Source organism: Camelus bactrianus, chromosome 1 (genome assembly GCF_048773025.1).
Source record: "Camelus bactrianus isolate YW-2024 breed Bactrian camel chromosome 1, ASM4877302v1, whole genome shotgun sequence".
Classification (NCBI taxonomy): Eukaryota; Metazoa; Chordata; class Mammalia; order Artiodactyla; family Camelidae; genus Camelus; species Camelus bactrianus.
Window position 1 is genome coordinate 41189883 of NC_133539.1, and position 24413 is coordinate 41214295.

At 37.0% G+C, this 24413-nt stretch overlaps 1 protein-coding gene and 1 non-coding gene across 2 annotated transcripts in view; both read left to right on the forward strand.

Moving 5' to 3' along the window:
• The window catches only part of ADGRG7 (adhesion G protein-coupled receptor G7), a 66885-nt gene that overhangs the window by 20073 nt on the left and 22399 nt on the right, over window positions 1-24413 (forward strand). Inside the window, exons 2-12 of the mRNA XM_010966386.3 lie at window positions 1603-1716; window positions 2804-2908; window positions 5981-6093; window positions 7599-7748; window positions 9076-9176; window positions 12470-12612; window positions 12740-12847; window positions 16143-16306; window positions 16645-16800; window positions 19477-19589; window positions 23608-23939. Coding sequence (XP_010964688.2) covers window positions 1603-1716; window positions 2804-2908; window positions 5981-6093; window positions 7599-7748; window positions 9076-9176; window positions 12470-12612; window positions 12740-12847; window positions 16143-16306; window positions 16645-16800; window positions 19477-19589; window positions 23608-23939 — 1599 coding nt within the window. The remainder of the gene's footprint in view (window positions 1-1602; window positions 1717-2803; window positions 2909-5980; window positions 6094-7598; window positions 7749-9075; window positions 9177-12469; window positions 12613-12739; window positions 12848-16142; window positions 16307-16644; window positions 16801-19476; window positions 19590-23607; window positions 23940-24413) is intronic.
• Window positions 19223-19295, forward strand: TRNAT-AGU (transfer RNA threonine (anticodon AGU)). The gene has a single exon. It is a non-coding gene; the product is annotated as a tRNA-Thr (tRNA).

Sequence of the window (24413 nt, forward strand, 5' to 3'; positions counted from 1 at the left end):
GACCATGATGTGTCTAAGTGCAGTTGTCCCTGTGTTTATTGTCTGTGCTTTGCTGAGCTTCTTGGATCTGTTAGTTAAAGTTCTTAACCAAGTCTGAGAAGCTTTGACCATTATTTCTTCAGATATTTTATCTGCCCTATTCCTTCTCTTCTCCCTTTCTAGAGCTCAATTTGCTTATAGGTTAGGCTGCTTGATAGTGACCCACGTGTCCCAGAAGCTCTGTTTATTTATTTTTTAATGCTTTTTTTTCCTCTCCAGATTTGATGGGAATTTACACACAGAATTTGGCCTCCCCTCTATATGGCTCCCTCCATTCTGGGATATTTCCTATCAGCATCAATTGTGTGGTGGCCCTAAACAGTCTCCTGTCGTACCTCGACCTGTTAAGACTGTGGCTTTCTGCCAGTTTCAGCCACTCCTGCTATACAGGCTGGGTAGTGCCCTTATTAGAAAGACTGTGTAAACTTGGAATAGCCTTCACTTTCTGTTTGCTTTTTATTGCTGTCCCAATGTCCTCAAGTAGTTATTTTTTTTATATTTGTCCAGAGTTTAAAATTGTTATCTGTGGGAGGGTTAATATGATACAATATACTCCATTATTATTGGAACTGAAACTCTGCCTCCTATATTTTTAAGCTTAGTTAATTTGTTCACCATCCACCCTGTCTTCCAATTTAGAGTCCCCAGTGTCTCCAACTCAAAATATCTAGTCACTAGCACCAAGCAGTCCTGTCTCAGGTGGGCTTCCTGAATCGCCTGACACCTAATTTCCTTAGAGCTACTGTTTTAGATCAGGTTCTCATTTAGCTGGTGTTCTTTGCCTCCTAACTTCTGTCCCAAAAGCCCGTATTACTTTTGAAATCTTCCTTAAAATCATCCCTTGTTATGTTACTCCCTTGTTTTAAGTTCTCTCTAGGCTCCTGCAGGATTACATTTTTCTGGCTTGGTTTATAAAGCTGTTCACAATCCAGTTTATGACCGACCTGCTGTTGCTCCATGTAGAACCAATGCTCTGATGTGTTCAACTTTTCTCTGCTCCTTGGACACATTAGAACTTTCTGTGTTTTTGTGTTTTTGCTCTTGGCATCCTGCCTACTTGGAGCCACCCACTTTATCTGGCTTTTCTAGATTTAGTCTAAAAATCTGATGTAGATGCCACCTCTTCTGGAAAGACTTCCCTGAATAGGTTACCTCTGTCCTCTCACCCCTCTTCTGTGTTCTTATAGCGCTTAGAAATCTGCATGTTGACTTGGTTGGTATCTGTCTATCTACCTATCTATCTATCCATCCATCCATCCATCTGTCTAGTCTTATCTATATCATCTATATAGTCTTCTTTTTCCTTCAGTGGATTCTGATCTCCTTGGGCAAGGTGTTGTATCTTTCAAACATAGTTTTTTGGTATGCATAACATCTAGTAAGCATTGTATAACTTGTGTAGATTCTCAATATATATGTTTTTTGGTGATACTACAAAGACTATTTATTCAGCTGTGGTACTTGAAGTAATGATGTTACGTAAAGAAATTAAAGGCCACAGACCCCAAAGGAGAAACTAATCAACCAGTTCATATACTATTCTGTTATTTATTGTTTTTTTAGAAACACTCACCACTCAAACAAGCATCCCTATAGAATTCTGCAGAAATGGTGGAACCTGGGAAAATGGCAGATGCATTTGTCCAGAAGACTGGAAAGGACTGAGATGTACAATGAGTAAGTTACTTGGGATAATACGAGGGTTCGAGGTTTAGGTGACTTCCGTGTTAATAAGGACAGCAGCAAAGCTTTTTGAAACTTCCATTAATGATTATAGTAACAATGGGCATAATGATGATGGATTTAAGATATGTTTATTAGCTCCATAGTAAAAGCTGAGTTTTCCTTCTTGTGCTGTTTACCTGTATGTTCAACACATCTTGTCTCTTTAACATCTGTCAAGTTTCTCTGTAAACTCATAGTTGCTTTTCCTTCTGGCTGCAGTGTCTGCTACAGGGCAATGGATAATATGATTTTCTCAGGTCCTTTCAGTTGGTGATATGCTGTATTACCCCACTTCAAATGTCACTATTCTAACATGTTAAACTTTTCTGAAATCAAGATGCATTTTTCTATTCAAGTATATGCTTAGATGAAATTCTTGTCTTTTCTTTCTCTTGAAGAAACGTTATTAAATTAGTGGTTTCTTTCTCTTGAAGAGATGTTATTAAAGTGGTTTGACTTCAGTCAGTGGTATCTCAGAATCAGTGTTCAAAGCCGCTTCTTGATCTGCAGTGTGCTCCGCAACACACTACACGCCTCCTGCTGCCTGCTTAGGATTCAGGGCCCTAGAAACTCGCCCCTATAATTTCCTACACTCTGACCAGCCAGTGTCTCCCATATACCCCGTGACTGGCTTTTTGCTTTAACCCACATCATCATGCTGCCTTTTGCCACTGTAGGCTCTTTATCTTTAATTTTCAAGATTTCAACTAATCTGAGCCCTTATCCTTTCTGATGCATTAGTGATCACATCCCACCTCTACTAAGTTCTACATTGTGCGCATGTTATTTGAAACTTGTTATCTAACATACTAGTTATTGAAATGGTAGTAACTTAACTATATAAGAAAGTATGTAGTTCCTGGCTTGTCAGTGAGTCCTTTAAGCTTTCTATTACCTTTCAAGTTATGCTGGATAAGTTTGGAACTTTGACTTTCATCTGGTTTGAAATTTGTAAAAGAAAAGTGATGAAAATTTATAATGAAAAAATTTTGATTAATGATGAATTTATGATGAAAAGCATTTTTTCTTTCTGTTATAGTTAATTTCTGTGAAAACAGTACCTATGGGAGTTTTACTTTTGGCAGAATCCCTGTGGGAAGATACGGATTTTCCTTGCAAACGTGTGACACGAGCACTGTAAATGGTATGTGTTTTTCCAAACATCTCCTCTATTTAGGCATGTGAATTGCTGTGCTGGGTCATTCCTATCATCCCTCCAGCTAGTGTTAGGTCCCTAGAGGAGGCATCAAGGAAGATTTTGTGGAAGGGCTTGGCTCCCTTTCAGGATGGTGATGTTCAGGGTTTTGGGTGTTACCTCACATAATTCCAATTTTCCTAAAAACTGAAATATATAAATCAGTAGTAAATTCCTTTGAATTCTTCTTCAATTGGTTTGTCTTACTTTATCTTCTGGGGTTTGATCAGGTTAAGATCTGCTCTTTGAGGTATGTAATTTATCTCAATTTTAAAGATTAGCAAAACTGTAGGTTTACCCCATATCTACTTTGAGACTTCATCCTCGGTGGAGATGCAGTTAAGTCTGTGCACAGTCAGTAGCCCTTCATCTCTTTGATCATTTTAGTTATCTATCTTGGAACAGTCTCAGCTCATCATACCTTTCCTGAAACATGACAACTTTGCTTGCATAGAGGCTTTCCGAGAATAAAGGAGCAAATGCAATTTTCTGATACTAATATGCTCCCTGATGATATCCAGGATTTTGATGACATGTATGATTTTAATGCCAGACTGAATAATGTCTTCTGAGAGTACCCCTTTAAATTCATGGATCCCTTTCCTGACAGCTTAGAGCCCATGATGCCATATGATTTTTCCCTAAATGTTTTAGCAATTCTTTGTTTGCATTGACTTTCATCTGACCAATCCTCCTACCTCTCACGTCTTCCTGCGGGTCATCATCCATTCCCTGCAGAACCAGATAGCTCAACAGCACAGCTAATTCTAGGTCATTTATACAAGTGTTTGACAGAACTTCTGTCAGCATGACCCTGGGGAAATGTTTTATTGAGATATTTATTTCTGTGTGTGTCAGGGGTTCTTTGAAACAGTAAATAAATTACATGTACTGCTGTTTCTTCTTTACCTTATTTATTCTGAGGTTATTTGGACCAGCATTCCATTTGCAGAGTCTAAATTGCCTCTGCTCGCATATATCACGCTTACTTAAGTATTCCTGGTTCTACTTTTACGTAGGTCCTTCCAGCCTCTTCATAAAAGCTCAGGAGGTAAAAGGGGGGCTTCATCTCTATTGGTACTTCCTCCCTACACTGTGTGGTATGTCCATAGATAGCTGTTGTCTTAATTTTTATATGTTTTATATGTTTTAAATATTTCATCATACTTTACAAAATAGAAAGTTACTGTGTGCTACTGACTCAGGAACCAGTAATATACCCATCAAAGGACATCATACTTGCTTGATATATGTTACTTTTTTGGGACAAGAGAATCACTTTCATTTGGTTGTTTATTTTTCTTTTCTGAGTAACTATTATGAAAATGTGTCTTATACATAAATTTGAATTTCAGATTGAGCCCATAAAATATATAGATTCCAAATATCAGCAGATTTGCTTTTAGTTTTATGTTAATAATTACTTCTAACAATTTGGTTTTATATAGCAAATGACCAAAATACTTTTCAACGATTTTAAGTAGGCAGGTTCATACTTGTTAATATAGAGGAAAAGATGCATTTGAACTATGGCCACATAAAAAAATAACATCCTACATATATGTTTGAAATTTTCATTATGCCATAGAGTAGAGGTGAAGCCATCGTATAAGAGTGACTGTAACCTTCTACTTTACATGTTGTGGAAGCAATCTCTGGTTTCAGTGTTTCTAGTTGTTGCCCCGTGAAGCAGCTACCCAATGCTGGTTCTGAGGAATGTTCACCTACTGATCAGCTGTCCTGCTAATGACAGCTGAAGGTGATTTTATCTATTAACAGTCCCTTAAGTATTAACCATAGGAGGACATCGAGGTAGGGAGGCTCAGGTGATAATCCTAGGAAACAAACCCAATGATTCAACAAGGGTTTATTAAGAGCCAACCACATACTGAGTGGATGCTGCAATACACTAGAACTCTTTGCCTTTCACATGTTGCCAAGATTTGGATAAAGAAGGAAACATCAACATGTAATTCAGTATCTAGTAGGAATTTTTTGTGTTGTTTCTGGTCTCTCAGCCTAGTATCCACCACTGCATCCAGGTCAAAGTCCTTACATCCCAAGTTGTTGGAAGGCAAACCTTCCTTGCAGACTTCAAAGGAAGGAAATAGTCAGCTGGTCTTTTGAATTCCAGATTTAAAAATCAAGACAGGTGGTGTCTGCCTAAAATATTCTTGTAGTAACTGTCTGATTTACTTTTCCATTGCTTTGTATCAAATCACTCCAAACCTACTGGCTTAAAACAGTAAAGATTTAGATTTCTCATAGTCCTGTGGGTTGACTGTGGCAGCTGGACTGTGCTGGAAGGTCCAAGACGACCTCACTCACATGCGGCACTGGTGCTGGCTGTTGGCTGGAGGGCTTCAATTCTCCTCCACGTGGCCTCTCATCCTCTAGTAGATTAGACCTGCTTCCTTATATGATGGTCTCAGGATGGTGTTCAAAGAGGGTGAAAGCCAAAATTTCAAGTCTTCTTGAGGATCTAGGTTTTGAAACTCATACAGTGTCATTTCTGCCACATTTTGTTGGTCAGAGCAAGTTGTAAGGACAGCCTAAATTCAGGAAGTGAAGGAATATACTTCATCTCTTGATGGTAGGAGTAAATGTAAAATAACATTTTAAGGGAATAATGTACATTTAAGGAGTAAAGTAAAATAATACTGAGAAAGGCTTATGTGTACTGGAGCGGGTGGTTTCTGTGCCCATCTTTGCAAACATTGTCTTTGTTTTTTCCTTTTTTTTAAATTGAAACATAATTGGTTCACAATACTGTGTTAGTTTCAGGTGTACAGCAAAATGATTTGGTTATATATATATATATGTATATATATTTATGTATATGCTTTTTTGGATTCCTTTCTATTATAGCTTATTACAAGATACTGAATATAGTTCCTGTGCTATACAGAAGGTGCTTGTTGTTTACCTTATATATGTATATATGTTTATACATGTGTATATATGTATCTGTTAGTCCCATACACCTAATTTATCCCTCTGCCCTTCTTCTTTTTATTAAAGCGGGCAATCCAATGGCAACCCGGCTGTGCAGTCTTAATGAATACGGAGAGATAGAATTACAAAATGTGACAATAGGAAATTGCAATGTAAATCTGAAAACTCTGGAAAATCAGGTATGCCGTATGGTCCGTGAGATGGATAAGGGGAAAAAGTTCAGACTCTGTACGGGTTCTCTGTTCTTTAGATATCTGATGGTCAAATTAATGCTTTAAAAACTCTCCAATTAGAAATAACAAGAAGTAGTAACTAAAACCATTCTTATTTTTTTAAGCTGATACCTGTTTGTGAAAAGGGACAGCTGGACATGTTGGTTCAGCAAAGTTCAGCAAATGATAATCTATAGCATATTTTTAATGGCCTCATATTTGTAGACCACTGAAGTTTTGATGGAAAATAGGTCCTTGACATTTGAGACCAAAAGGAAGGGATTCTGATAGTCTACTGTATCAGAATAAAGAGAAACAAACTATGACCACAGATCTTTTGTCACAGGAAAGTCTAGAGTCTGATGCTGGTCTCAGAGCTGTATCCACAAGCAGATGAAGGGAAATACATCTAACTAAATATGTTTTCATGCCAATTAAATTATTGTGACTAAGGATATCCCCAAATGCAAATGCGAGGAATTACTAATACCTGGGGCCAAGGAAAGGGAGGAGAAGGAAATTTATCTTTCTGTGGTCCTTCTGGGTGCCAGTTACATATGTTATCCCATTTAGTCCTTGTACAATTTCTGTGACTTAGATGTTTCTTCCCATATTATAGATAATACAGCTAATCACACTAATTATTGAGCACTTACTGAATGCATGTATAAGATTTGATAACACCTATAAAACATCCAGCAAAGTGCCTAACACATGGCTGTTGAATGAGAATGTTGTTTCTATCTACTGATTGGATATTGCTTGTGACCCTTCTCTGGGCATGATTAGCCTGTGACTTTGATTTTTGAAGTGATGCTGCCACCTAGTGAAAACTAAGCCACACAGACACACACACATTGACCCTTGGCTCCACTGAAGACAATGTGGATTAATGTGTTTTAGCCTTACTACCCAGAGCCCGGGAGACCAAGTGGTACTTGGAAAAGTTTGCTAAGTCCGTGCTTCCCAAATTCTCTGTGCTGAAAAGCCAACTGAAAAATTTCCAACCCATTGCAGACCATAATTTTGCAAAATACATAAAAATGAATTACTAGGAAAATGAAATGAAAAGTAACATATAAAATGCAAATCCAGTTTTAAAAGTTATCAGATGAAACAGCATAGAATTGTTAATGTAAGTTTCAGACCACTTTCTCTCAGGTTCTGTACTTATCTCCCTGTGGAACCTGTAACCAATAGTTGGCCATCACTGGTCCACGGATCACACCTTGAGGAGCAGTGGTCTAGCTAAGACAGCCTGTCTTAATTCTGACAGGTAGTAAGGGCTGGGAAGCCACTGGCCTGCATGTACTTTGTCCTTTATGCAAGAAAAGAAGCAAATTTGAAAAACCCAGTGCACGTGATGTTCAGGAGATGGAGGATCACCTAAATTCCAGTTTATTCATCTGAAGTTGCTTGCAAAGTGTTAAGACCTAGTTGTATAAAGTTAGAGCTTTTTGTTTTTTTAACAGGTAGTCAACATTGCAACACAATCGCAAAATATTTCTGATGAAACCCAGATTTTAACATCTGATGCCAGTAAATTAACTCCTGAGAACATCACTTCTGCTACTAGAGTGGCCGGACAGATTTTTAATGCATCCAGAAATGCTATACCTGAGGTAAAACTCACATGGTTTTAAAAAAGGGGAGGGGAAGAAAGAAAGACATTCCACCTCCAGTGCTTATTCCACAGTATGGACTTGGGCATGGTTTAGGTTGCTTAAAACCATCTTGCAGAGCACTCTTTCTGAGAGATACTCAAAGAAATATAAAAGGGCTCCTTGTCCAACTACTCTCTTTCAGGATAGTTACAATGATCATCATTAAGTTAAATCTTCTGGGAGGTTAAAGTGTTTTGGAAAATCAATCTGTTAAGGCTTCTGGAAAGCTAAATCTTCTGAACAAGTCTATTTCACTTTATTAATGTTTACCAACTGCAATTGACCTCAACAATCACTACTCAACTCCAAGTAACTAGAGTTCTAAGGAACTCACTTTGGAACACACTATTTTAAACTGTGATCCTTCTGCTAAACATATTTGCATTTTGGTTTTGGCTTTCCAAAAACATTAACTGTACTTTACAGTTCTGATACCATAACTTGTTAAACTCTGGTACCTGAAAAGAAAAACTACAGTCAGCATTTACCAATTGGCACAGCTTGGGTACTGATCTAGCAGGGCTGTAAACCACCTATAGAATGACCCAGTGTCTCCTAGCTGGGTATCAGCATGGCCTGAAACTATCTACTCCTTTCTTCTATTCCCTTTAAAAGTCTTATTTAAAAAAATTATTTTTGTTATCCTAGGTCCTATAGAAAGAAAGTGGGATTCAAATCACAAGTTAATAAAAATGGAATTGAAAGAAAAATAATGACTGCCAAATGTAGAATTTTTGGAAGGGTTAGCCTGTAAGGACAGAAGGGTATCAGTACCTCCAAAAGAAGGCAGTTAAACTGTAATCAAATGCCAAGAGATCCTCTCTGATGTACTCCTAAATTTTTAATTACAAGAAAACTAGAAATAATTTTACTAAGTCTAAAAGGTACTAAATATAATAGTTACACTAAGTCTAACTAATACGTTTCACTGAGCACTGCGGACTGTAATGGTTTGAAGAGCCCTGTGCTCTTCTTATTTTGTTTCTGCTTCTGTATCTCAGCATCTGCTTTTGTGTTCTTGGGGCTGGGGTAGGGGGAAGGTTCTGCAAAAGACTTTGCTGTGAGGTCAAATTCAGAGACCCAAGCCTCCTAGTTGACTCATTCACTGTGCTGCATCTTTATTCTCTCTGCCATCTTACGTGGGTTAAAAACTAAGCCTTTGGTTTTGACAAACACCTCCAGATTACCGTACAATGGTGCTACTTGATGCCATAATAATGCATGATAACTATGGGAATGATGATGATGATACGTGTCTTCTCTGATCGGTGCCTTCTTCTGGCAGGCAAAAATAGTTGCTGTAACAACAGTGAGTCAAATTCTAGATGCCAGTGAAGATGTTTTTCAAAGAGCTGCTGCTGATGATAATGAAGATTCCTTTGCAACGTAAGCCCACTTCCAATTTGGAAAGAAAACCGAACAGAGTGCTGTTTCCTTTCCTAGGTTAAAGCGTTAATGGAGAGGTGTCTTTATTTCTCTCATGGATGCACTAAATGTCTGACTTCTCTGAAATGCAGACTAAAGCCTTGGTGATCTTCAGTTACTAGATGGAGTGATAAATGTTAACTCCTCATTCCAGGGGTGGCCGTGGCCTGGGAGATAGAGCATAACTGGGATGATTTAGAGTAGGTCTTGTTTTCCCAGCCTTAGTTTGTCATGGCCCGGGGACAACTGCATGCACAGTGGGAGCCCTTCCAACTCCTGATTCAGTGCATGGAGCTGCAAATAACAGCATAACTTTGCAAAACACGTTGACAGCCCCCACCCCCCAACCCGACCCCCATCCATTCTCGCCCAGCTCAGCACTTACTGAGATCTTGGTATATTTTGATTAAGCTTTCTTTAGCTTTCCCAAGGCTACATTAAAAGAAAACAAATAAACAAGGATTCAATTCTACCTGCTTTCTTTCTTTTCGATTCCTATGTTGTAGATTACTTTTGCTTTTATATTTATACTTAAACTGTTTCCCTAGGACTGGCCACCTTGTGCATCTACCTTGCATATTTCTTTTGCATTTCTGTTCCAGCATGTTTCTTTGCTTACACTACACCCACTTAAGTTACCTTAACCAAAAGGGATTTATTGTAAAGAGGCATATGAAGTCTCATGGGAACCTAAGAACAGGATCGTAATACAGGTGGGCCCCATGGACCCTGGAGCAGGGGTGTAGTGGGGCATCCAAGGCAGCTTTGAAGGTCTCAGTAGAGCAGTTTGTGGGTCCCCTCTGGGATAATGTAACGGTTGTGGCTGTTGGAGTCAGTTCTGGGTTCAAACCTTAGCATTGTTGTTTAGTGGCTACATGCAGCAACCAAATTACTTCATATCTCTCTGAAGAGCCTCAGATTCTTCCATGTAATATGGGAGCAGTTTGGGGACTCACTTCAGTGGGATTCTTGTGATGCTCAAATGAGATCATACATACCACTGTCATAGTATCTGACTTATCCGTAGTAAGTCCTGAAAAAGGAGGTTAGCAGTTGTCTTCATCATTAACATGACTCAATAAACATGTATGTCTCATCTTGACTTACAGTTTCTGCTCTCTCATAATTTAAGGCTGATCATGATATTGGGGAGACATACTTAAAAACAAAATCTTCTCTCAACCCAGAAATGCTCCCTACAAAGACAGTAGAGAAAGAAAACACTGATTGGGTAGGCATTAAACCATTAAAGGCATTAAATGTGACACGCATCACAGGCAAACCCCTGAGCGCCTGCAAAGACAGAGAGGAGTCTGATCTCTTTATGTAGCCAAGCAGATGCAACTCATTACAAACATGTTCTCAGATAGACAATAACTAGTCCTTAATTAAGAGAGCTTGACAGCTCTACTTATAATACATAGTTTATCCTATGTTAACCTGGTAATTGAGGTGGCCATTTGTGTTAGCTAATTGACTTTACCAGAGGGAAAACAAACTCTCATATCTTTATGAAAGGAAAGGGGTAGTTTTGCAACTTGGAGCAAGGTGCCCACCCACCGAAGTTAATTAAGCTCCTACCCTCCTGCGGAAAGTGGGCCATAGGGGCGCTAACTCTCTTGGTGTTTCCATTTCAAAGAGATGGTTCCCAGGTCCTTGAGAAAGACATTTCTAGGTCAAAAACCTGGCAAAATGCCAGTCTTGTTTTCAAAAGGATTTATTTACATTTCTGGCCTCCAGATTGGGAACTCAGAGACAGGCATGCGCCTGTGATCTAATCAAGTATGATAAAAGGAGGAAGGAAAAATGGCCTTAGAAGTGACTGTGGCTAGAGCAACCCTTTAAAAGTGGCAAACACCCCCATATATCTAGCAGGTCTTTAGCCTTCAAGTGTCTGAGGGAGCTCCCCTTAGTATCCTCAGTGTTTCACGGGTACTGACCTCTTAGTAGGTGCTCAACAGATACTGTTGGTTGAATGAATGCATGAATTGTGTTGTTAGCAGATTGGAGTTTTGTTAGGTATTCCTCCTGTTGAAAGCAGCTCTAGAGTATGATTGTTATTCATTAAGTGGGAAATACAAAGTATGAATTGCTGAAAATTACAGAAAATGATGTTCTGAAAACCTTTTCAAAGGAAAACCTTTGAAATAGAGAAGCTGACTTGACTGTTTCCATATGAATTACCATCACATATATGAAGTGATCTTTATTTAAAAATATAGCTCTTTAAAAAAATCTCCCTTGGGAAAGGAAAAAGATATTTTAGTGGCAGAAATAAAGATTTAGAATAAAGAACAATCACTTTTTTTTTAGTTGTTGAACAGAGCTTTATTATATTTCACATGAAGCGAAAACCAGGCATAATAATAATCCCAATGTGATGACTCAGTAGCTCTCATTTTCTTCTTGAAAACTATCTGCACTTTGGGGAGGGAGTAAGATGAGATCAGAAAGATTACAAAGGGGGCTTCAATTAGACTGTAACATCTATTTCTTAAAAGAGATGAAGCAAAAAGGCATAATAAAAACCATTACATTTTAATGAAATTCTTTCATTTCTGGGAAAACTAGATTGAACCAGTTATCATAGAGATATTTTGTTATGTCAAGTACAGAAAGAGTACAATTTTTTTTTTATGGGAAACAAGAAAAGGAAACAGTCTTAGGACTCATCTTTGGAGAACACCAAATTAACAGACCTTGCCCCCAGTCCCTGTCTTCCATCTGATATATCTTTGAACTTATCCAGAGTAGAAAGTAATGCTATGAAAACCTGCAGCGTAGCTCAGAGCTCTGCTCTCCCATAGTTCCGTATGAACTTACAGGAGATGCTTGGGAACCCAAGGGGTTTGGGTGAGAGGAGGGAGTTGATGAAGTGGAAATTGAGTCTCACCACTGGAGAAATAAGAATCATATGCCTGGCCAATGGTGGGTGGCAACGTCATCCTTTTGTGGGAAGAATAGTGTAATAAAGACTATTCCCATTGGGAAATCTGTCATTCTTGAACTCCACCTTTCTAGCATCTATGTCCAAGGTACCCTTCAGTGGGGACAGCCCATCAGAACTTAAGAAAAAGGAGCATATAACAAAACAAGACTCTAGAAAAGAAAATCAGTTCTTTTCAGGGGATTGTGCCAATGTTGTTGTGATTGCACAAGTTCTGTGGTCATGCCTTTCTACTGGAACGTGAAACACACACAACCAGTTTTATGGCGGATCTCTAGAATATTTTGTTGTGTTTTATTCTATGCAGGCTTGTTGAGCAAATGGAGATGTATTCCGTGTCTTTGGGAAGCACCACATCAGTGGTGCAACCTAATATAGCAGTGCAATCTGTTAATTTCTCTTCACAAGGTGCTGCGGGGCCTGCAGGTGTTCTCTTCACTGTGCTGAAAGGTGAGCTATCTTGTTTCCCATTCCTGTAATAGCAGAGAGCATTCTGCTACCAACTGTGAATAAAATGCTCTATTCTAGTGATGAAAATGTAGACTTTTATAAAATTCTACTTTTTTCCTTCTCATAGGAACTAGCAATTCTCTGGTTTCTGGTAACATACTTCTAAATACAAACGTGGACAAACTAAATCTGAATGAACAGACCGAACTTCAGATCTTGCTCAACACCTCGAAAAGTAGGTCTCAAACTATGTGACATTAAGAAATGCACTCAAATTCATGGAGTTAATAACTTAGAATCCATTAAGGGAGAAGTAATGTTCACTTAGTTTCACACTGATTAATTTGTGGTTGAGTACGTTTGATCTCTGACAAATTATGGTAATCTCACCTCTACTGTTCTAGGACATAGAGATGATTTCTTTGTTTTTTACCCCCTTTCCTTCTTTTCAAAAACCCTTTGGAGGGTAGCAGAATTGAAATGCTGTGACTGTGTACATAAATCTGTCTTCTAACAAAAATCTAGCTAGTAAAGTGGTTCAGTTTTAAACTTCAAAATACCTTAAAAATATGTAGTCACATTTTTGCCCATTTTTACTAGTGGTATGGTACTCACAGGCTCAAATTTACCCTATAGATCTGTCCTTGGGATATTTTATATAATTGGCACAGTCATCATCTAGCAGTACCAATTTTCAGTTCTCTCCCCTAGTCTGGTGTCCACCATGAGCTCCTAGTCATCTTGCATATGGCCCTTCAGAAATTCTTATGTCTAACTTGAAATGTTTGTGCTTTTCAGAGTCTAAAAAAAATTGACTAATTAATTTGACTGTAATAAAACCAAACCCATACATTTACTTTTATTCTCTCCCCAAATAAAAATATCCAATGCTAGAAAGTACATATTTTAGAGAGACTAAATTTAAAATTCTCATTGGTTATATATACTAATTGGTTAGTGATTCCTTATTGGTTATGTAAGTTGCAGATATCTTCCCTCCAGTGTATAGCTGTTGTTTGCTTGGTGTTTCATATGTTTTGTCGTGCTCAAGTTTTAATTTATAATGCAGTCCAGGTATCGATCTTTTCATCTATAATTGGTACTTAAAAAACATTCTTTGCTATACTAAAGTCACAATAATAGTCTCTTATATTTTCTTCTGAAAGCTTTTAGTGTTTGTGTTTACATTTAGGTCTTCAGTTCACCTAAAATTTATGTTTGTGTTTGATGAAAGATAGGGATTTAATTTTTTGTTTTATATAAACTATTAATATAGTCAAATAGGTTAAAGTAACACTGTTGAGAGACAAAGACTCAGAGTAGATGGAAAGGAACATGTTTTTATGTTGAGTTTAAAAAGCCTCCAAAATTATCTATACTCTAATTCTTTCTTCCCCTAAAAAGACACTATTGAAATGCATAAGCAACAATTATTGGAAATACAGGGGTTTGCTGACCAAACCAGTATTATAGGGAAAGAGTTTAATGCAGCTATACCAGAAATTGAAGATCAAGTAGACAAAAAAAAAATAAAATACTAAACTTGACCTTTATATATGTGTGTGTGTGTGTGTAATTTTGTTTGTAGACAGACAATAGATAATAAAAATAATTTTCAAATATCCATGGAGTGCTTCAAAAACTGACCATTTAATAGGCCACATAGAAAAACTTATATGTTTTCTAAAATAAAAGTTACACAGGACATAGTTCATGACCATAATGCAATAAAACTAGAAGTGTACCACAAAAGAATAGCCAAAATGTTATCCAGTTACAAATTTTAAAACACCATTGTTAGAAAGGAAATTAAAGTGCAGAGTACAAATTACTTGAAAATTACTTGCAGTGAGAACTCCATAGGTCAAAACCAATGTAGGCAAAGATGTATTTAAAGGAAAATGTATGCTCTGTGATAAGTTTATTAGATAATAAAAGAAAATGTTAAAAAATAATCACTCAGCTAAAGAAGCATAAAAGATAAGATAAATGTAAAGAAATCCAGAGGGAAGGAGTTAATAAATAACAAGGCAGAAATTAATAAAAATAGAAATTAACAAATGCTGGGCTTTATCAACAAAATAACAAATTGATTCCATGAAAAGACTGTGAAATAGACAAGCTTCTGACAAATTTGATCAAGAAAAGAGAGAGAACATATATAAATATCATAGAAGGTTATATCTAGAAATAATAGAGTTTTAAAAATTACAAGATAACGGTAAATATAATTTAGTCTAATGAATCCGATTATCTAGATGAAATGATGAGTTTCTAATAAATGACCGAAATACTGGAGGAATGAGGAGAGGGGTGGGTATGGAATTTCATTTTTCAAATCTATATACTTGCATAGTTTGGAATTTTACATTAAGCATGTCATTCTTTTATAAAAATAAGATTAAAAAGAAGTCTTCCTGCATTTTTAGGGGTAACTTTGTCACCTAGTATCCAAGAGGAGCAGTGTGGTGAGTTCAGTGTGCCTTGAAAACACCCCAGAAACCAACATCCTTATTTCCCATAGAGGACAGAGCAGAGTGGCTGGCTGTGGAGGACGTTTTGGGGGCTGTCAGGGCCTTGCCCGCCAGTCCTTCAGACCACAAGACTGATTAGGCGATCTCACCACCTCTGTATTAGTTTCCCTTATATCGCTTATAAGAAACAACAGAATTTAGGGAATTAATTCAGCTAAAGTGTATATTTATTGTTGTTGCTTCTGTAATCTTAAATATGGACAAGAGTTGTATCAAGTGTCAGGAGGCGTTCCTTAGGTGGTTCTGTTTGACCGTTGCCATCGGCAGCCTGACTGCAAAGCCCTGTGCTGCAGCCACGCTCTTCTGGGATCTCTTTGAGGAACAGCTGACTACTTTTTCCAATGTCCTGAAGAAATGTTTCACAGTAATCTTCCATCCTTGGGAAAAGCCAATGATTGTCATGAAGTATTGGAGACCAGTAGTTCATGAGATGATGAAAGGTCTCTGGCTCCACGGAAGGAGTCCCTGATATGCGCAACATGAGCTCTGGCTCTGTGCCTTAGTAGACTGGTCCCCACTCAGTCCCTTTGGGTAGGAGGCAGACCTCACAGAGCAATTCTCTAGACACAGCTGTGCTGATGTTCACCCTTTGCTGTTTCTTGTTCTGTGTCTTGCCAGTGGGTGAAACAACGTGGCTCGAGCTACCTGTACATTGTGTTCACTCTGTCTTACTGCATAGAAAGCAAGAATGTTTACCTTATACGTGAGAGCCTTCCAATATTTTTTTGAGGTTGTTAGGCAGGAATTGTGGTTCCCATTTAGAACAGAAGAAATCTTAACATCAGGGAAAAAAAATTAATGTGGGTCGAATGGCCAAGCACAGATTATATATGCTAATTGCATACTGTAATTAAGCAAAGGCAGCTAGCAAACCATTTTTTCTGTACTTCACTCAAATATTAAGCAGTCATGTAGTTCAATTATGGCTTGGGGCTTTGTTTCTTACTTACCCTAGAGTTCATTTATTGATTTTAGTGTCTTTTTTTCCCCTCACAGCTAATGCCAAGGCATGTGGCTTTGTAGTGTATCAAAACAACAAACTCTTCCAATCAAAAACTTTTATAACTAAATCAAATTTTAGTCAAAAAATTATCTCAAGCAAAACTGATGAAGACGTGGAAGATCAGAGTGCTTCTGTTGAAATGGTCTTCAGTCCAAGGGTGAGTTTTCCCATTAACAAAAATAAAAAAATTCAGCCCACTCTTGATTACAGAAGCAGGGATAGTGTGGACAAAAGAAATCCACAGGACGGCTCTTTGAAAGATTATTTGACATTATTCACTTAAATTTTCCCCCATCCATATTTTTGTCAGATTAGCTAAATGCAAAACTAACTAATTTGAATTTTATATCCTTTTCCCTCTCCCTAATCTATAATGAAGATGCTATGCTTTGTACATATTCAGTTGATATCTCATATGCTTGTCTTAGCCTATTTAATTTTTCCTACAGTTAAGCATTTTGAAAAATCAGTTGCAATTGTCTTATCAATTCACAGTACAACCAAACAGAATTCCAGCTTCATTCCTATGCCTGCGTCTATTGGAATTTTTCCATGAAGGATTGGGATACATATGGCTGTCACAAAGAAGGAGTCACTGACGGGTTCCTGCACTGCCGCTGCAGCCACACTACTAATTTTGCTGTATTAATGGTAAGGGTGTGTCTCTTCCCGGACAAGAATTTTCCTTGTACACAGTTCTGGTATGTGCTGACTGGAGATTATTTGGGGGTTAGTTTACGTAGATACTCAACTCAGATTAAATGGAAAAACAGGGAATGGAGTTACAGGACTAAAAAGGGAAGTGTTGGTAAAGGCAAGTAGAATAGAATTTTTTGCAGTATGGTCTCTGGATGGATGCTTTTAGTACAGTGTACTTAAGAATGAGAAGGGAGCCCATGTGCAGAAGAGGAGTTGACAGACCCATTCAGTTACATTACCGCACATGTCTGAAGCACGAAGGTGCTACAGCCAGAGGTGAGGCTGTGTAGCTGTGAGCTGAGGACAGGTCTAGTATGTACTTAACAATGGGTGGGTACTTTAAATCAGTTACCTGAAGCTTTTTCCACTGTAATCATTTAAATTGCTAAATTTACGGTATAAGATAGAAGAGGAAAAGCTCTTTAATTCCACTTGTCCCATAGTTCCTCTGTGTGTTCCTTGTAACTCTGATGCTACCCTGTACAACTGATAGTAGTCAGCTCTGGTGTGCAGCTGTTTATACGCCTCAGAGTTCTTGGACTGACCCTGTTTGTTCTCCAGAAAGTATTATTCTGGTGAAAACAAAAACGTTAGTTTATATCCTGGATGGAATGTTTTTATGTGCAGTGGAATGGGGAGGGATGTCGAGTGCCTTATCCTTTCGAAGGGGCCGGTAACGCTATGAATCTTGCAAAGTGAAGCAGATGTTTTCGTTTCCCAGTAGCTAAGATGTACCTATATTTGGGAAGCCAGTGGGGAGCAGATTATAGAAACGTGCTTTTAATATGTTTTTGAGATAACTATAGTTTCTTATTTTAATTACCAAATATTTTAAAATTGATTTTAATTATTCATTTTCTAACTTGTACTATAGTGAGATCTGCTTTCACACTCAGAAAATAGTAAAGATAAAATTTTAAATTTTTTGATGTCTTAAGATCATTAGTATCATCGAATAGCTGTGAAAAGCTCAGATTGCTTTACATAGTAAATGATACAGACTCTGTTGTCATAGTTATCTTTCTCCTTTTTTGAGGTCAGACTTTCAACTATTCTTACCAATATCTGAATCTACTTCAGTGCCTACCTACTCATGCTTGTAATTAGTTTTGTGATGCAAAATTTTAAAAAGTCTGATTAGGATTATATGTATTTACTTTTTTTTTTTTAACTTTATTACATTTTGCGGTGGGGAGGTAATTAGGTTTATTTACTTACTCTTTAATGGAGGTGCTGAGGATTGAACCCAGGACCTCATGCACGCTAAGCACGCCCTCTACCACTGAACTATACCCTGCCCCAGAATTAAATGTAAAGTAAGAGCAGATTGAGGCTGAGTGAATAGATGATTTCTAAGATCTGAAGATTTATGTATTCTGTGATTCTTTGTCATCTGCTTAGCATACTGCACATAAGAAGTAACATGAAATTTTTGTTTTATTATTTTTTAAATGAAGTTTATTTTTCTTTTTTTTCTACAAAGAAATACATACTTATTGCATGTAGAATGAAAGTCTACTTACTAAACAGAAATATACTGATATGGGAAAATGTGTATGATATCTTAAATTAAAATAGCAATTTGAGAATAATCCTGTTATGTTAACAAACTTCTGTATATTTGCGCAAGAGACATAGATAATATTTATGAGTACCTAAAAAAAGATCACCTCTGGAGAAGAGAGGATTTCAAGAGGAAGACTGGGGGATACTGGCAGTCAAGGGGAATGTGCACTTTAAAAAAATTATGTCTTATATTACTTTCATGTTTTATGAATAAGCATATACAGCTTTTTAAATTTTTAACAATTTAAAACATTAGAGAGTACAGATAAGCAAAAATAATTATGTTCCTACATCCTACCCACCCAGGGACCACTGTATTGCTTCTTCCGATTTCTAAGAGTACATCCTCACATGGAGTATACTTTCCTGTGAATATAACTAAAATATTGGCATAATATAGATATATTACATAAAAGTTAGACCTCCTTTTCCAAAAAAATGAACAGGATTATGTGAAAACATCTTTCTATGTCCATAAAAGTATTTCTGCAACTTTATTTTTAGTGCATTAGCTTAGCTATCCAGATTTCCCCCTGGAGTATAGTTAAACATAAAGATAATGTAATGGGTAAATAAAGCAACTCTAGCCAACTTAGATCTAATGCAAACAACTTTGGTTTTAGACATCGACGAATAGTACATATGTTTTCCCAGACTGAATTAGATAGATAACTGTTCTCAAGCCTCTATTTCATGTAAACTGCTTGGAGATAAGGGGTTAATTTATTTCCTTTTAAAATATATCACAGCTTTATATAAAAAAGACATATCTAGCTATTTTGACCAATAAATCTGGTTATTTGGAGGGGGAGGTATAGCTCAAATGGTAGAGCACATGCTTAGTAAGCATGAGGTCCTGGGTTCAATCCCCAGTACCTCCTCTAAAAATAATAAATAAATCTAATTACCTCCCCTAACCAAAAAAAAAAAAAAAAAAAAAAAACCCTAAAATTAAAAAAAAAATCTGGCTATTTGAAACAATGTGTCTCTTCACGATGTTGACTTTCATAGACATTTCAGGAATGGTTATTTAAAAATAATGAGTCTTAACTTATTTTCCAGAGTTTCAAAAAAGACTATAAATATCCTAAATCGCTAGACGTGTTTTCCACTATTGGATGTGTGCTGTCCACTGCTGGTCTGGTTCTCACAGTTCTATTTCAGGTTGTCACCAGGTAAGAAGGGAAGCAGGTTCTTCTCGTGAGAGAAATTGCTCTCCTGATATTACCTCCTCTGAGCATATTCTCACCAGAATACAGTCCTTGGAACCTAGAAGAGAAATCAGATCTGGTTCAACACACTCATTTTGTAGGACACTGTGTCCTGGAGAGGCTAAGAAATACGTACAAATAAACATAAAATTACAAACTGTGGTTAAGTACCTTGAAGAAGAGTTACATACCATGTAATTACAAGTTTGTCAGATGAAATTAATATGGTCCCCTAGCTCATTAATGCCACGGTTCCTTAGTATTGAATAGAAACATAACTACCAATTTACAGCTATGAAAGAAAGAAGCATTGCTAAACAGCAAGTTTTTGTAAATAAAAGTAAATTTTAAAGTATATTAAGTTTTCAAGTGGTGGAACTTTTGAAAGGTTTGAATTACACAGTTTAAAAAAATCTAATTTAATAAATTATCTATACACACAGATTTCTTTCCACCTTGACCCCTTCAGTCAAGGCCCAATTTTGTGCAGCACTCGTTATTTTTTATCACATGCTACATGTTTAACAATCTGTAAATGTGAGCTTGTTCATTTGTTAGCTTGCCTACTGCTTTCCCCATAAGGATACACTGATGATGAAAGTGACCGCCTCTGATTTTGTTGTTGCTGTTGTTGCTTGTCCTGTTTTGTTTTCATAACTCCATCCCCAGGGTGGAGCACAATCCCTGGCCCAGCATAGAAGAGTACCCATGGAGTAAATGGGTCTGTTGCTCATTCCCCCCTGGTTCTCGTCTCAAACTCAAGGTGTCTCGCGATGAATTCATCTTTCCTTCAGAATTACTTCTCCCTACTGAATTCCTTCACCACTGCTTTCTCAGATGTGTAGATTCAGGAATTTTTTGTTTTAAAGGTTTTTCCTGAAGTTTTATTTACAAAAATTAAAAATCTACAAAAAATTTGAAAGAGAATGCTGAATACCCATATATCCTTCACCTCGATTCACCAATTATTAGTATTTTGTTTCTCTCTTTTTCTGCTTTTTCCCTGAAATTTTGAAAGTAAGTTGTAAATATCATGACTGTCATCTCTAAATTCTTAAAAAAAATTTTTTTTTCCTTTTTAGGGGTGGTAATTAGGTTTATTTATTTATTTATTTTTAAATGCAGATACTATGTGTTGAACCCAAGACCTTGTGCGTGCTAAGCAGTCACTCTACCACTGAGTTATACCCTCCCCCCAGACTATTTTTTTTTTATATTTTTTGTTGGGGGAGGTAATTAGTTTTTTTTTTTAATGGAGTAACTAGGGCTTGAACCCAGAAACTGGTGCATGCTAGGCACTCACTCTACCACTGAGCTATACCCTCCCCTCTAAATTCTTTAAGCATGTATGTATCTCCTAAGAACAATGGCACTCTACATAGTAGAAGATTATTATCCTCACTCAGAAAATTTAACTCAAGATTTAACATTAATGTAATGTTATTGTGTTAATAACCATATTTAGATTTCTCTAGTTGTACGGTAATGTCCATTATAGCTGGTTTTTCTCCCCCCCCCCTCAGTTTATTTAGCTATCATCTCTCTTTAGTCTCCTTTAGCCAGAATAATTCCTCTGCTTTTTTTATTTGTTTGTTTTGGCCATTCATGATATTCAAATATTTGAAGTGTTCAGGTTAGTTACTTTATAGAAGGTAGAATATTTTACGATGTAAAATTTGTCTGAAATTTTCCTAATTAGATACAGGTTAAATATTTTTGGTGAGAATTCTAATCATTATTAAGTCTTTTTACTATGACACAGCAGGAAGTGCATGAGGTCAGTTTGTCCCATTACTGGTGTGTTAAGTTTGCATCCTTGTTTAAAGTAGCGTCTGCCAGATTTCTACACTGTGAAGTCTCACTTTTTTCCCTTTGTAAATAATAGGTAATCCATGAGGTGGTTCTTTAAGACTGTGTCAGTATCCTGTTCCCCAGCTTTTACTCAGTGGTTTCCATATTCACTGATGTTCCTTACTAGAATATGTTATTACACTCGTGGTTGCACGATGATGTTCTAATCTGTCATTCTTTCTATATCTAGTCACTGAATTCCTGCGTCAAGAAGTGTACTCTCTCTCTCCAAGCCAGAGGGAGCCCTTCACGTTGTTCTGTCATGTCCCTGTCAGTCTAGAAGCATTTTCTTATTTCAGGCACAGCAAGATGATCCAGCACATCTGTCAGTTTCTCTGCCCCGTATTTAGCATTAGCCATTTGTCCAAAGAGCAAGAATTATTTCTGATTCTCTTCATTACCTTTCACACTTAATGAGTCTCTTGCCACTCATTTAAAGTTTTTATATTGAGGGCTTACTGTGTGCCAAACAACATGTGAGGAGCTGAACGCAAAACTGTGAACAAGACAGATAAACTCCCATCTCCTATGGAATTTACATTCTCAGAAGGGAAGACAGACATTGTACAAATATATATGGAAATAAGTATGTAGTTGAAAATTGTGGTGAGTGCCTGGAAGGAAAATTACATGCCATATAATTACAAGTCTGCCGTGTAAAATGAAATGGCTCTTGTATCTGTCTTTCATTTGAAAAGACACTTGAACGGATGATTATTTGGTCTCATGTGAATAAGTTGTGGAAGCTGCATCACTAGTTTCTTTGCCTCAAATCTCACTCCTTCCAACTGTCATCATATTTTTTTTGCATCCTCTGTCAGTATGTTTTTAGCACAGCTTTGCTGCCATAGATAATGTATATAATTATACATATAATATATGTTATATATTTCTGTGCATATAATAAAAATGCACAGACTATAGTAATATACAGAAGACCCACTTGAAAATAGCCTGTCTGAAATTAGCCTCTCTGTGGATTATAATTTATGTTCAAAATTGGAGAAAAATTAGAAACTAACTTTACTTATATATAAACGGATTCTTCTGAATATTTTTTGCAGTTCTGATCATTCAACTTTTCAAAAGACTTAATGAAATTTTGAATTATCCAGAAAATCTCAACTGAAATATCAAGAAGGACAGAGTTCTGTTTTAATATAAGATCTTAAAAAATTAAAAAAAATTTTTTTTAATTAATTATTTGGGGGGGAGGTAATTAGGGTTTGTTTTTTTATTTTTAACAGAGGTACTAGGGATTAAACCCAGGATCTCCTGCGTGCTAAGCAGGCACTCTACCACTAAGCTATAAGCTTTTTATTCAGTGTGGAAATCCAAAGACTGAGAAAGGTCATGGTATAAAATCATAAAGGCTATATAATTTTAGCAAACAGACTTGTTCATCAAGTTCTGAGACATGAGAAAATAGACAAGTACTTGAAGATGTTAGAACTTTAAGCACAGTAATAGGGAAAATAGATACTCCAAGATTCCTTGAAGTCTGAAAAATCCAGAAGGATCTAGATGGTAGTGAATGGAAATTTTATAACTTCCTTTATTACAGGACTGTATACCATAATATACAGAGAATTGTGACATGTCATGAGTTTAAAGAGTGGATTCTACACCCAGAAATTGTTATCTCCAGATGAATGAACAGTCCTTGGGTATGTTTTACATTAGAAGACCTTGTTGTGGGCCATAGAAGTACAAACATACGGTGGATGCTAAGCACTGCTGTGTCTGCTGGCCCTGGCTGTCAGGCCTTCTGCTGCATTCTGTTAGTTACATCAAGTCACAGGCCAGCCCTGGGAGGGGGCTACACAGGACATAAATACCGGGAAGTGGAGTTCACAGAGGGTCATCTCTGGAGAGCAGCTATCACCTTTGATTAGAACACACTTTCAAGAAAGGAGATATCAACCTACTTTCTCTAACTCACTTTTTTGTGGAAATCAGAGAAGAGGGGAGTATGCATCTCTGAGTAGGTTTACCAGTTGGCCCACTGGGCTATGAGTTGGATTTACATTGGATAAAATTCTTTTGCTCCCTCGCTATTTCAATAGAGTTATTTTCTTTTTTGCAATTGTTTTGTTTATTCATTTAATTGTATTTGCTTATTTATTTTCAGAAAAGTGAGAAAAACTTCAGTAACCTGGGTGTTGGTCTGTCTGTGCACATCAATGTTGATTTTCAACCTCCTCTTTTTGTTTGGAATTGAAAACTCTAATAAGAACTTAAAGACAAGTAATACTGACTTTGGTAGCAATGAAGTGCTCAGACAGGACATTGTCGTCATCTCGAATCCCACGTGCACCGCGATTGCTATCCTGCTGCACTATTTTCTGTTAGTGACATTCACCTGGACAGGAATCAGTGCTGCGCAGCTCTATTTCCTTCTAATTAGGACCATGAAACCTCTTCCTCAACATTTCATTCTTTACATCTCTTTAATTGGATGGGGTAAGTGTTTGCTTCTCCACTTACTCAGGAGTTTAATTTTGTGGAAATCATTTAATTTAAACGCCTATTGAAGGTGTAATAAATAGTACAAGGACTTGAAATAGGGAAGATGGAAAATCCAGCAGTCACTAACAGTGCCTTCTGCCTAGTGAAGGAGTGTCTTCTGTGAAGAAGGCAGATGTGATCAAGGCAGCCCTGCTAGATACGTCACAGGCTAATTTCAGGCTGTTCATTTCCTTTAACATCTCTATTAATTTGACTTGAAATGTCACATATAATTAACTTCCTAGCTACTTTAAAAGAAATGTGTCAAAAAAAATGTTTCAAGACAATCAGAGTGACTGTTTAAGAGAAATAATTTGAAAAATGTACTGTGTTCTAGTAAAGGAGAATTATTTTAGTATTATCTAAATTTAAATTTACTCAAGTGAAAGAGAAATTAGGCCATTTAAGAGTATAGATTGTGGTATGAGT